Source organism: Cibotium barometz, chromosome 22 (assembly GCF_041138505.1).
Source record: "Cibotium barometz isolate CiBa-2024 chromosome 22, ASM4113850v1, whole genome shotgun sequence".
Classification (NCBI taxonomy): Eukaryota; Viridiplantae; Streptophyta; class Polypodiopsida; order Cyatheales; family Cibotiaceae; genus Cibotium; species Cibotium barometz.
Window position 1 is genome coordinate 33211402 of NC_141067.1, and position 14399 is coordinate 33225800.

The window sequence follows — 14399 nt, forward strand, 5'->3', positions numbered from 1 at the left end:
GAGAAGAACTTATCAAAGTGTCTATGGCAGTAACTTGATACATTGGATGAAGAAGAACTTGAAATGTACAAAGGTTAATTGCATAATCTACACCAATATCTTCTCATTACTTCATGAAGGACAATTAGGCTATCATTGGGAATATTTAGCAAGGATAGATCTAGCTCTTGAAAAGATGAACATTTTCATCACCATGAAAATCTTTTCAGGGTCATGAAAATGTAAATAAGGAGGGAGATAGAGTTGATGGACATTTACAAATCATACTTACATGTCCCAAGCCTCATCATCAGCTCAAATCCACCCATCAAAACAGCCTTTATGAGATTTTCACGCGGCATGAAAATTACCCATGTTTTCACAGCCACGAAAAATTGAGCTAGTTTATCATGCCATCAACAAAAACATAAAAATGGTGATTCACAAAAATTGGTGTGCTTCGGGGATGATTCAACATCGCAATTAACTATATCCCCGAGGACTAAGCACATTGAAAAACTCTAGTTTTCACACCGTGAAAAACTACCTTGGTTTTCCACGTCAATATCAAACATGGAAGAAACACCAAACTAATCTACCACTTCTATATGACTTACTTAATGTCAAGAGATTAGTCAACAATCAAAAGGAAAAAGAAGTTTTATCACTGTGAAAACTCTTATTTTTTCAAGTCATTAAAAACTACTCTAGGTTTTCACACCATACTTGAGCTTGATGCTTGGCATCCACACACTCATCTTTCATCACTAACAAGTACTACTATATAAATATCACCAAAAGAAGGGAGTTCGTTCACTATGAAAAATTGTGGTAAACTCTAGTTTTTTACATATAAGGTGATGCACTTTAAGCATCAGAAGTATATCTATATAACTATTCAACTTCATCATGGGTGCTAAAAAGCCCAAATAATCTTAATTTCGACCATGAAAAAAACTTGGGTTTTTTCACGTCATGAAAAATTAAACTAGTTTTTCACACCCCACAAAGGGTCATCCAAAAAATCACTATGGTAACCAAGGGGAGTACCAACATAATCAAGAAGCCTCCATAAGTCATGTCCAAGGAGCTAAATATCTAACCACATGATATCACCGAGGAAATCACTGTAGAAATCTCTTGATTATTACGCTCGTGAAAATCTAGAACCCATGAAAATGTCACTTATACTAAAAATGGTGGGTGGAAGCCCTGGTCCATGTTAGGAACCATCACCTGAATTTCCCTTGAAAGGTGCAACCCAATAAGTTGTCCCCCTTGGATTTTCCTTGAAAGGTGCAAGCCCAATATGTTGTCCTCTAACAAAATTAAGCCATACTTGTTCAACAACCCAAACCTCACCACCATCAACACAAAACCTCATCAACAATCTCTTCACCATAAAACCCCACATTTCACTCTCAAGAAAAGAGAAGAAGTTATCCATTAGTCCCATGAGTCAACTAAATTATTTCAATAACCTCTCCAATGATTTTGCCCTCATCAATAGCTACATCAAGAGTGAATAACTCAATTTCATGCACTTCATTGTATATCTTCTTGTAAGAGCACTTAAATGCACTTTTTTTTTAAAAAGTACATGGGGCAAAGAATGCAAGGACATGTCCTCCTCACGTTCATTTGACAACAATCTTGCAATAAGAAAAGAAGTATGGTCCAAGATACTGCTATCTTACAATGCTTCAATGTATCAAATGAGAAATTAAGATTTATAGTCTCATTCTGATGATTGTGTCTTACAATGCTTCAATGTATCAAATGAGGAATTGAGATTCATAGTCTCATTCTGATGATTGTCTATGTTCTTTCCAACCCCCCATCTCAAGCCTTAGAACCCCGCTAGTCTTTTAAAAAAACATTGTAACCCTCCTTGCGATTGCCAAAAAAGAAAATGAGAAAAAATATACAAACACAAAAAACAAGACCTGAACAAAAATAAAAAAATGTAATTCATAGAGACCCACACCCATCTAGGTACTCCTACCAATCACTAACTTCTTCATTTATATACAAGCCTTTCTCATCCCTTCTCGAGAAACAATAACCATTGCACCTTCACTCAATGTCAAAAGAACAACTAAGTTTCTCAATTCTCCCCCCCACAATAAAGTCTTCACAAGGATGTGATTGACACCAAAAAAGGGGGGGATGTTGTATAGCTACCATGGGCATGAGAGAGGAGAGAGGGTTGCATCCATCGTGAACATTGGTAAGTTCCCCATAACATGTTGAGTATTGTTCCTGTTTTTAATGAGATATAGTAGAGAGGTTTGGAGAGAGCAAGAGAGAGGACCATAACATTTAAGTGAAAGAGAAACGAAGAAAGTTCTCAAAAAAAGTGAAGGAAGAGTTTTGCAAGAAGAGTTTGTGAAGTCATAGAAGGGGGAAGAGAGGCCCCTCAAGCCTTTGTAAAGAATTAAGCCACGCCTTCTATGAATTAAGCACGCCTTCAATGATCTGCACACACACTTGAATGTACATGGAACCATTAGTACATGAGCTCATAGGACTCTAACAAGGCATCCAAGTCAATTAGAGCTCCTAGTCTATAAAGGGGCTGCAAGGTCAAAGCGATTCTATTAGGTGTACCATACAAGAATGAGAACAGCCAGCTTAGTGGCTTGAAGCCCTATGTATGGGGAAAGTCCATATAGTTACATTTCATGTGAAACATCACATTAACATACAAGATGTTACTTAGATCAAGTGAGTAGATTTTTCTCTTGATATTGATTAAGGAATGCTTGATAGAAGAAGCTAGAAGTGCCATTTCAAATTACTAAAGGAATAATGTAAGGTAAGTGCCTAACCTAAACCCTATCACCAAATATGGTTGATGGTGAGTAACCCCTTATCTTTTTTAATCATTTAAATGGATCTCTTCCAAGCCAATATTGCTTTCATATATATTCAGAAGGCATGAGTTGAATCAATCAAGGCAATGTGCTTGATTGAGAAGCACTCTTCCACATCCATTTTCATCATTAGTTTATACACCTTTTTCTGCACCTAGTAGACAAAGCGGCTAGTGCAAGCACCATTCATAGCCGAAGGATGTTTGTTTTGGAAAGGTTTATGAAAACACTCAATGGCTTTGTAAGGCAAGAGCAAGACCAGAGGGGATTTGGGTGCAAGGTTGATTGGTGATGGAGTACATTCACTAAACTCTCTGATGTCTTAGCCTTCTTGGATCTTCCCTACAGCATAGGCAGAACCTTGTTTGGTTTTGTTAGCTGCCAAAGTGCATGATCAGTTACAATCACATCACCATGGTTGATTGACCTTTGCAGAGCCTTTGGTAAGATGTAATCCTCTCTCTCTTCCCCCCTCCCCCCACATGAATCCTATGGTGATATTATCCTTAACATGAATAAACTTTTCTTTTTTAGCAATGAAGAACCTCTCCTCACAAATTCCCTAATCTACAGAAGTGTGCATTTAATCCTTAAACTCCAATTTCTTGAAAATTAGCAGTTTCTCATAGCCAAATTTGTGGCTAGCTTGCCAAAGTTTGATTAGCCAACCAGGGCAAGGTAGGAACGTATATAAGCATGAAATGACATAAAATTCACAAACCTTGAAAGCATGATCTTCAATCAGAGACCCGTCCATAGACATGCAACTTGTCGTGAAGGCAACAGAAACAAACATTGTGTTATCTCCTGCCACAATGCGGAGTCGGCATATGAAAACCCAGATAGTAATCATGGCTAATGAAAATGCACCATGAGCAAATTGGAGATGTCTCAGACTAATGATAAAACATCATGAGTAGAAATACTGTAGTGTTAGTGTCTGAAGCATCCCTTAAAGGAACATATCAATGGCCTGTTACCCCCTACAAAGAAATTCGCAAGTTAGAAAAAGGAGCACACCGAGTAGTAGATGGATTGGCCAACAAATAAGGCTGTGGAAACCTTGATTGTAACATGGGGACTCAGAGAAAGAAAGATTACTAACAATCATCACCCAACTTGCATGCAAGATGGACAGCTTGGTCTGAGCCCCACTGTGTACAAACACATGCACTAACACAGGCATGTAAATTCTCTATTCTGAGAGAGAAAATACGAAAGAAGTTCTATTGACGTCTACACAAGACCCAACTTTGAGACCAAAAGTGTGAGTCGTGCCAATCTGTCAATGAAGTGACAGAATCGTGGGAAAAAAACAGGCCCAACTAGAGCTGAAAGAATCATGGAAAAAAAACAGGCCTGTAAGTGCCTAGAGAACAACGCTGCGATGATACAATGTGAAGGGATCAAAGTGGGTCTTCCACATCTATGACTGTACAGAAGCTCTCCACAACCACTACTTGTGGAGGGGCACTCCTGTATCTCTCGAGAATCTCTCGGATTCGAAGCTGTTGGGTGGAGCATCTCCTTGGGTTGGTGGGTCTCGGACGTCTAGCTCGTTGCGCCTGGATCACTCTGTCTAGGGAGATGCCTGGGAGGCAGGGTGGCACCTGTGGCACAAAGGCTGTCAGTGTGCGCTGCCTGCTCCGTCAAGTAGGGGGGGGGGGGGAGAGAGAGAGAGAGAGAGAGCGAGAGAGAGAGAGCTTTATAAACATCTTTTAAAAGACAAGGATTTATGAGATCATGATAATGCCTCAAAAGTACTGCTACCCCACACACATGCACGCATGTGCACGTGGGGGAAGAAAAGGGGGGGAGGGAGGGGGTGGTGTACCACTTGTACTACCATTTCTCAGCCTTCACAATTCGTTATAGGGCATCTTTCACTTCTAGAAAACAAAGCCTACTATACATCAGAATAAAAGCCACCATTCCCACTAAAGTGAAATGATATCAAGAGATTAATCATACTCATTACACACCTATACACTCCCATGTCTCAAAACAATCACGCTCCACTGCATGCCATTAGAACAAAGTCACCATTCCCAACACATGATCCAGCCCCTCCGAATCCTGTGTTCAACAAATAAAATGTTCTTGTAAGGTTGTTTGGCACCATAGTAGATGGGAAGAAAATCATAACAATTCGAAATAAAAACACCTCCCATGACTGACCTCAGTCAAACAAGGTTGAAGGCCTCTTGCAACAGAAGCAGCTGCGCCATCTTCGTCGCCGCCTGAAGTACCTGGTATCAGGCTGCCCTATTTTGGCAGGACTAGTGTTCCAATCAGAAGCAAGTCTGCATGCAAGCCCTTCAAATTGTGAGATTTAGCAAGCACTTGTCATGCCTTGTATTCACAAAAATACAAGAACAATTGGCACATGACCTTCTACATACATTGGGAATGCAAATGATCGTGTGCTGTTACTGCTGTCGGAAAGATAGGAAAGATTGCCAGAGTATGGAATCTGCCCTGAGTATGATATCATTCCCGACTGTGAAATCGCCCCAGAGAAAGCTATTGGGCCAGAGAAAGTTGTAGATGTGAACTCGTCATCTTCTAAATGCTCAGACGGTTTCTCGGAAAGATTGTGAAACTCCTCAATTTGTGAGACAAGATTTCCGCTATCACCTGTTCTGTCACCTGAAGGGGCTACTTTATCTCCAACTTCATTTTCTATTGAAAAGGTATCTGCAATTGGTTCCACATTCGGGCTCTTTGAACATACTTCTTCTTGTCCATCCTCCCCAGCTTTTGGATGGCAATCTTGTATCAAGTGGAGTTCTGCAGCTTCTGCGGAAAGGACCTCTTCTCTGAGATTTTCAAGTATGTCACCATGATGATCATTCAAGTGCATAGCAGGTCTCCTGCGACCCTCATCCATATCACTTGAAGAATAGATCTGAGTGTCTGGGTTGAATGATCCCAAACTTTCATCATCTTTTTCAGACATGCACACATCAATTATCCGGTCACTATCTGCTTCTGAGTTTTGGGAGACCCTCTCTACCTCATCACGATCACGCCTGCCCTCTTGATCCAGGGTCTTGAGACCTTGGAAGGTTTCTAACAAAATAGCAGGTGCATCGAAACAAGCTGATTGTTTTATCTGTGTGTTGAACTCCGGAACTCTTGACTCCTCACAATCACTAGAAGTAGAGTGATCTGTTGCATTGCACATGTTTGGTCTACCAAAATTCTCATACTCCTCAGATGTAATTGATTTTATAGCTTGACTTCCACTGTAGACAGCTTCTGCAGCAGAGCATAAGCCATTATTTATCGGCGCATCTGTCACAACCATCATTCCCTTCTCAAAGACCCTAGCTTTCTACTCGTTTTCTCAGAAGATTCACCTATCAATTACCATAAATCTGCAAAAAAGAAAGGAGTCTCACTTATTATCAAGCTGTTCATCAACACTCTGATATTACATAGGTTGTTGACTTCATACATAGCTTCAAACCATCTACTACATTGTGCATAGCATATGCCATATAGTCCAGGCTACTGCATCCCTGCTCCAATCATCAGCATCTGAGAGAAGGTAGCATCTATACCTTCCGTCTTGATTGCGCACTCAAGTGGTACTGTGTAATCTTGTACTGGTCTGACAGAGGAACATGTGTCTCCCTGACAATAACCATGTTAGATCCACCAGCAAGGTTCAGTCATAAACCTCATGTCAAGGTCAAAGGAGAAAAGGTTGGAGTCGTCGATTGATGGATTTGGCAAGGTAAGCAGTGCCGATCAAGGCAACCAGGGACCATTGTCTAAGCTCCAACTGATCTTTGCCCCTCCTTGGGGATCAGATGGATAAGGCACTCTGGCAGGATATCAATGGCCATGACCTCATTGAAGGCCGTCCTTCGAGAGATTTCGATGTTGCTAGAAGAATGAGACTGGAGTAATCCTCGCCCAGGCACTTCTTGCCAGAAGGGCCGGAAAAGCTCTCTAGCTCATCATCTCAAAAAGGGGACTCAAGGAAAGAGCTCAATGAGGAGGGAACAAGGGCCCTAGTGTGCTGCTAGACTCACAATCGAGCTCTATCCCTCAAAAGGAATCAAGATCAGCTATGAGGAGCAATTGATAGAAGTCCGAAGTGATGGCTCAAATGCCTGGCAGGTCCAACTCCACTCTATATGAGGCACAGAGGCAACAAACACTATCACGTCAATGGTGGGTGCCAGCAGCTGCAAAAAAATCCTCGGTCACCTTATCCCCAGCCTGGAGCTCTCATGCGTCAATGATACTCTACCCACTGGATTTCTAGGGCCCCCCGGTCCAAAGACTATTGGACTATCTGAGATCTTCTCCCAGACGCGTTGAGGCAAAGCTAAGCTACGTTGAAGGACCCGATCCTGCTCTCTAAAGGTTTGAAAACTGTACTCGGTACTGAGCCACTAACACGAGAAAGAAGCTGATCTTGTCCAAGGCCCTAACTTGCACTGAGGCAGTAGAGCAATGGGAGAAAAGAGGTGGTCCCCAAATCTCCTCTACTTGTTGTCTAGCCTGCAGGTTCTAAATGAGGCAGTCCGGGAGACCATCTGCTCACAGTCCTGCTACCAAGGATGACGATCTCCAAGGTGAAGTGGTACAGGCTTAGTTATCAAAACGTAACAAACAAAAACACAATAGCCGTCAATGCAAACAAATGAACCCAGTTTTTTTGTTGAATGCAAACAGATAATAACACGCCAACATGGCCAATGAAGTGACAGTGGTAAAGGTGCTTGTCTAGGACCAAGAGGTACTGGGTTCAAAACCCCACAAGGTGCTTCCTTGGCGGCATCACCTACGGACGATAAAAAAGTGCCTACAGGAGGTGAAAAAGCATTAACTACAGGAGGATCTTGGGCCCAAGGCTAGTTGGAAGAGAGAAGAGAGGGGGAGGGGGAGGGGGAGGGGGAGGGGGGGGGTGGTGGGGATTCAACATGAAAATTGGCATTTTTTTAATGTGAACGGCAAAAAATGCTACATCCCGCCGTCAACAACAAATGCATACCTGAAATGAGCTCAATCTTATGATGAAAGTATGAAAACGGCTTGCCAACGGGCATTTGTAAACATTTAGTCAAGTTGAGAAGCTGTTGGAATTTAGTACGGGAAAAACATCATGAAAACGTAAGAACACAAAAACGTGTTTTTATCAATGTAAATGGAGTTATCATGTACCAATGAGGTGATAGCTCAAGTGGTGAAGGTGTTTGCCTAGGACCAAGCGGTCCTAGGTTCAAAACCCCCCTTGATGCTACCCCGGTGGCATCGCCTATGGGCGGATAACTAAGCGCCTAGGCAGGCGCCTATGGGTGGTGGAAAATCAGTAACTACAGGAGGATCTTTGGCCTAAGGCCAGTCAAAAAAAAAATGGAGTTATCATGCAACTATGAGCACATGGGCATGGCTGCAGGTGGTGGTGCCTACCAAGAAGCCAACGGAGCCTCCCACTTGCACACATTGTGCCATTCCAGGTCTTCTGCCCTAGCTCCTACTAAGCCTAAAACAACGGCCCAAGCTTCTATTGCTTGGAAGAGACGCTAGAAAAGGCGACACCACTAGCATCGAGGGGGGATTTCACCCTGAGAATTTGTAATTTCCGTGTTGTGTGTGTGAGTCAAGGTTCTCTACCCTAAAAGTCCCCAAAATCTGAAAAATAATCTTGTGTAATGTTTTCCCGCCTAAATGTTTATACCGCCTTGTGTTATAAAAGGCTATGTAATTTCCTCGTTAACCTTGTTTTGAGTCAAGGGGGTTAGTTCTGGAGGCTGAAGAATCTTATGTGTGGTCAAGCTCCATTTGGGCTTGGCTGTGATCTATTGTATCACGCCAAGTATGGCCATTGTGATCTTTTGCATCACGTGGTGTGAGTGAGCCCAAATCACCATAAGTATGACGGCTATTAAGAGATGCATAAAAAGTTTTCTAGCCTATGCTTATATAGTACTCTCTTTTGTGGTCGGTGGATACTTGCAGGGGTCGGCCTGTTTTATTAATCCCCTGTTTTGCTTGCATATAATAGACACCTTGTATTCCTATCGGCTGGCCGCCTTTGCTCTTCTGTCTAGGCTGTTGTCCAGACTGCCCAAGCTGCCCAACTAGGTTGGCTGCCTGCTCAACTGCCCTCCATGGCTGGCCAAGGCCATAACGGCTGGCGGACCTGGCCCCTAGCCCTTCTAGGCCTGGCCACCTTGCTGTCCAGGCCCTCTAGGCCTGGCCGACTGCATGCCCAGCCATGTGTTGGCTATTGGGCTTGGCCATGGGCCTCCTTGGCCCCTAGGGTGGCCCAAAAGGGCTACCCCCTTTGTAGGCAAGGATCTTAAACCCTTTCTAGGGTGGCCCACACGACTGCCCCTTCTATCTGTTGTTGTTGGACTCACACACTCACACACACAAACCTGCACATTAGGGTTAGGTGCACGATGGAGAAGCTCACACAGAAATGAGAGAGAGAGAGAGAGAGAGAGAGAGAGCCAAAAGTGTGGTAGCCACAAAATGCAAGTCAACCCTTGCATGTGTGTCACATCCATATAATATAGAAGTACAAAATATTATATGTAGAGTGTCCTTTGACACTTGATATCCAAGGGAAAAACCACATGAGAAAAAGTGCCCTTGGTTAAGCCCTGTTCACACATAGCACTACCATAAGTGAGCATATGCCTACAAATCCCCCCTGTATAGTGAAAGTGTGAACCTATACAAGGTAGCAGATCACTCTCTTTATGAGAGTAAGCCCAAAGCTTTGCGGAAAGCTTCAAACTTTTCTCGAGGTAAAGCTTTGTGAATAGATCTGCAACATTATCCTGTGTAGAGGGCAGTAAGATAAACTGATCTCCCCTGCATGTAACCTCTCTCTGAAATAGTGATAATGAATCTCAATGTGCTTGGTACGTGCATGAAATACTGGATTTCGTGCCACGGCCATAGCACTCTGGCTATCACAGAGAATGGTGGTGGGTGTCTGCTGACACTCACGAAGATCAGCCAATAATCTCAACCATACACAATCTACTGTAGTTGTGAAGACTGCCCCGTACTCAGCCTCACAAGTAGATGTGGCAACAGTGGGTTGCTTTTTACTCAACCACGATATGCATGAACTGCCAAGAAAAAAACAATTTCCACTGGTGGATTGCCTAGTATCATAATCACCAGCCCAATCTGAAACACTGTATGCATAAAGCAGCAAGCTGCCCCCCCTGGGATAGAACAAACCAAGATCCAAGGTACCCTGAAAATAACGAAAAATGCATTTGACTGCTTGCCAATGCTTTGTGCCACACCCCAAAAGATATGTCTGGCCTCGTGTTACACAAGTAAATGAGACATCCCACTGCCTGGCTGTAAATGCCGGCCTCAAAAGGCTCTCCAATATCATGCATAGTAAGCCGTACACCTGGTTCTACTGGAGTAGAAATGGGCTTGCATTCATCCATGTAAAACCTTTTTAGCAAACTTTTTATGTACTTAGTTTGCTGCATAACAATGCCATCATCTTTATGCATAAACTATATGCCGAGATAGTAGTGTAAAGGCCCCAAATCTGACATATCAAATTCAGCTTTCAAATCTGAAATTTGTGCTTTGCTAGTACTTGTAATGAGCATGTCATCTACATACAAGATGACTATGAGAATATCGGCACCGGTTTTCTTCACATACAATGTGCTTTCAGCTGGACTATTCACATAACCTTGGCTAGTTAGATGAGCATGTATTTTATCATACCAAGCTCTTGGAGCTTGCTTTAACCCATACAATGCTTTGTGTAACCTACATACTTTATGTTCCTCACCAGGAACTACAAAACCAATGGACTGATTTACATATACTTCCTCCTGTAAATTCCCATTTAAGAATGCAGTTTTGATATCCAATTGATGCACTTTCCATCCTTTATGTGCAGCCAATGCAATCACTGATCTTATTGTGGTCATTCTCAAAGTAGGAGCAAAAGTCTCCTCATAATCTATTCCCTTTTTCTAGTAGCCTTTAGCCACAAGTCTTGCTTTGTACCTGTCAATAGTACCATCAGACTTCCTTTTGACTTTGTACACCCACTTTGTTCCAATGACATGCTTGCCTTTAGGCAATTCCACAAGATCCCAAGTATTGTTCTTCATGATAGAAGAGATTTCAGCTTGCATAGCTTGCACCCAATGCTCATTCTCATGTGCTTCTTCATAAGAAGAAGGCTCTTCTGAATCAAAGAGACCACCCATGGCTAATGCCTGTATCATTACTTGTATACAAGCTGTACATGGGCTGTTTTGAATTTTTAGCAAATACCACATCGCTACTGACAAAAATCCTTCGTGTTCTTGGATTATAAAGAAGGTATCCTTTGCTCTCATTGTTGTAGCCCACAAAAATGCATTTCATTGCTTTGTCATCTAGCTTTGTTCGGAGTTGTTCTCGCACATGTGCATATGCCAAACACCCAAATGTACGCATATAATCCACTGTTGGCTTTCGACTATACCAAGCCTCAAATGGTGTTATGGTTTTCAAAGCTTTTGTTGGACACCAATTCAACACATGAGTTGCACACATTATAGCTTCCATCCAAAAATTGTGAGGCAACTTTTGTGCTTTCACCATGCATCTTGCCATCTCCATGAGAGATCTCTTTTTCCTCTCAACTACACTGACATGTATTCTCCACCTCTATCTGAGCGGAGTGTTTGGACTTTACATCCACACATATTTTCAGCCATTGCTAGTAATTTACTTTCAGCTCTAACAGCTCCATCTTTGGGGAATGGTTTTCGTTGCATCTTTCCCAAAATACACCCCTCACATACATGTCTTGTTGGAGACTCAAGAGGTGGCATATTATCAACCATATGATGCTTCTGCAAAAGCATCAAACTCCGAAAATTTACATGCCCAAAACGAGCATGCCATAGCTCTGCATCATGCATTGCAGGAGTGTGGGCAGCCACTGTATTTGCATCATAAGTACGCTTGTCATAGCTGTCCAGCTTATACAAGCCTTTGTATCGTGTTCCAGAAGTGACTATTTCATAACCCTTTGATGGGTCTTTTACCAAACACTTCCCATCTTCAAATTCAACCTTCAAACCTTGGTCGTTTATGGCTGAGACAGAGAGCAGATTTTTCTTTATCCTTGGAACATACAATACATTTTTCATACATATATTGGCACCATTGGCTGCAATAAGTATGACATTGCCAATTCCCTTTACTGGATATGTGGTATGATCTGCACATGATACAGTGCGAAGCATAAACCAAGTGCTAAAATACATCTTTGCATGAAGTGATGTGGCTCGAAGCACCACTATCAAAATACCATGGTACATCCTGTCTGTCAGATGCAATGCAAGACAAAGCATTGTCTGAAGCACTTAGTGCATGTGACCAAAAAAGTGTACTCTTCCTAAATTACATTAGCTGATTGTTGTGCTTTGTCATCAGAAGAGTCTGCTACCGCATTGCTTGCTTCTTTCCTTTTCTCTTTTGCAATCCGCTTTCTACATTCATTGATGTAGTGTCCAGGCTTATGGCAGTAGTGACATTTGCCCTTCTTTTTCGGCTTGTTTGCATCCCCTTTGTCAGACTTTTCACCACCAGAAGAGGGCTGTCCATGACCAGCCTTGCTAGACTGTTGTCCCCCATACTTAAAGCTCTTTGCTTTACCCTTATCATTGGCTGTAAATGCCTTGTCTCCACCACGGTTGCTCGATAAGTTTGCTCTAGTTTGCTCTAGTTTGCTCTTCCTACAAGAGTAAACCCACCAGCTCTTCAAAAGTGACGGGATCACCACCTCCTCTCATAGAGAGGTTGAGAGAGGTGTGAAAGCCCAAGTAGGAAGGTGGTAAAGAATGAAGAGCGTTGGTGACCACCTGTCTATCTGGGATAACCTCATCAATGTTGAGTAATTGTTCCTGCAAATCTTTCACTTTGGTGAGATGATATGCCATGGAGTCACCCTCATCCATAGAAAGAAGATCCAATTGCCTCTTCAAGTAGGCAACTCTTGCCTCGTTGCTGTGTATAGGATACATTGCTTCCAATGTGTCCCATGCAAGCTTCGATGTCTTGCGAGAACGAATGTGCGGAATAATAGTCCTTTTCACTGAAAGGGCTATCAATGACATGGCATGTGCATCCCTAGAGTCCCATCTCTTCTGCTCTTGTGTGGGAGCAGGTTCTACTTCAGGAGCTCTTTGAGCACCTCCCCTTTGAGGCGTGGCTGGCTGTATGGTAAGTGGGCGTGTGTCATCACCACACACGATGCCCCAAAGCCCTTTGGCTACCAGCAAATTGATCATGAAACTCCAGTGAGAGTAGTTAGATCCATCCAAATTGTCCTCCTAGGTGAGCACACCAAATACATCTGTAGCATTTTGAGCCATGTCAACAAAATATACCTGCAAGCAAACCAAGCACCAATGTGCACTGCCAGGCAACCAAATGTCCTGTGCAAATGTTTGCCTGCAAACTGAAGCAAGTGTAAACCTGCACCAAATTGTCCAATTACACACAATGTGTATACATATGCGACAAATCACAGCTATAATGCCCAATTACATGCTCCAATCTGAAAAGCCCCAATTTTTATGCACTCCAATCGCTTCAATGTGTAGTTAATTGGCCAATTTTCACAAAAGCTCCAAATTTCTACAGCTGAAAGAGGCTCAATTGACTAATTTTGACCTCGATTTGGAAAACCCCCAAATTGCAAGCAAAGCAGCATGTCCAATTTTTCAAAGTGCCCTTGGTTAAGCCCTGATCACACATAGCACTACCATAAGTGAGCATATGCCTACACTATCTACATGCAACTACATGCTATTCCTCATATGCCTGGTATCTGGCTACAAGCCAAACACCTGGAACACCTGTCATCATTCCAGAGGGTGACTCACAGTACAGACTGGCACTGCTTCATGTGCGGGATTTGCACACCTAACCAAGACCATGTATGGTACTTGTACACTTGACCTTGGACACTTGGAACCCTCGTTGACTTGTCCCAGATTGGGGCTCACAAGGGACCAATTTTCACTCCAAGTCTTGCACCTGCTTGTACAGATATGTCCATATGGCATCCAAGTGCAGGATGCATGTGACACCCCCTTCTGCTTAACTTGACGGAAGACGCAAAAGCCTCCAAATAGTCCATCAATAATGCCGGAAAATCTTCGAAATCGGAATTTTATTTATACGACATTTTCTTCTCATTAACATAAAGCTCATTGCTTTCCAGCAACTTCATCACTTTTTTGACGTCAATGTCATGCTGCTCTTCAGTAGCTGGAAAAATCAGTATGTCGTCCAAAAAAAAATGAAGACACCTTCCTATCAAGTCCCTCAACACGCGCATCATCATGCGGTTAAACGTAGTTGGGCCGTTTGTTAATCCAAAAGGCATGACCTCAAACTCATAGTGGGCCCGCTCAGTTCGGAATGCGGTTTTGGAGATGTCCCCATCCACAATTCTTACCTGATGGTAGCCACTTTTGAGGACAATATTTTAAAACATCTTCGCTCCATTCAGCCTCTCTAAGA

General features: G+C 42.7%; 1 protein-coding gene across 7 annotated transcripts in view; it reads right to left on the reverse strand.

The window, feature by feature from the left end:
- Positions 1 to 1617: 1617 nt before the first annotated feature.
- LOC147626563 (uncharacterized) overlaps positions 1618 to 14399 on the reverse strand; it is a 31633-nt gene continuing 18851 nt past the window's right edge. For 2 of the 7 annotated variants that reach the window (XM_086816618.1, XM_086816619.1), the window contains exons 3-5: positions 5258 to 6235; positions 5034 to 5158; positions 4553 to 4931 (exon numbers count right to left, since the gene is read on the reverse strand). In XM_086816618.1, the coding sequence (XP_086672744.1) occupies positions 5035 to 5158; positions 5258 to 6168 (1035 nt within the window). In that variant the 5' untranslated portion in view covers positions 6169 to 6235 and the 3' untranslated portion in view covers positions 4553 to 4931; position 5034. Of the gene's footprint in view, positions 2469 to 3576; positions 3663 to 4550; positions 4932 to 5033; positions 5159 to 5257; positions 6236 to 14399 lie in introns of those variants that run through there. The other 5 variants (XR_015268614.1, XR_015268613.1, XR_015268615.1 and 2 more) reach the window with 5 other exon arrangements.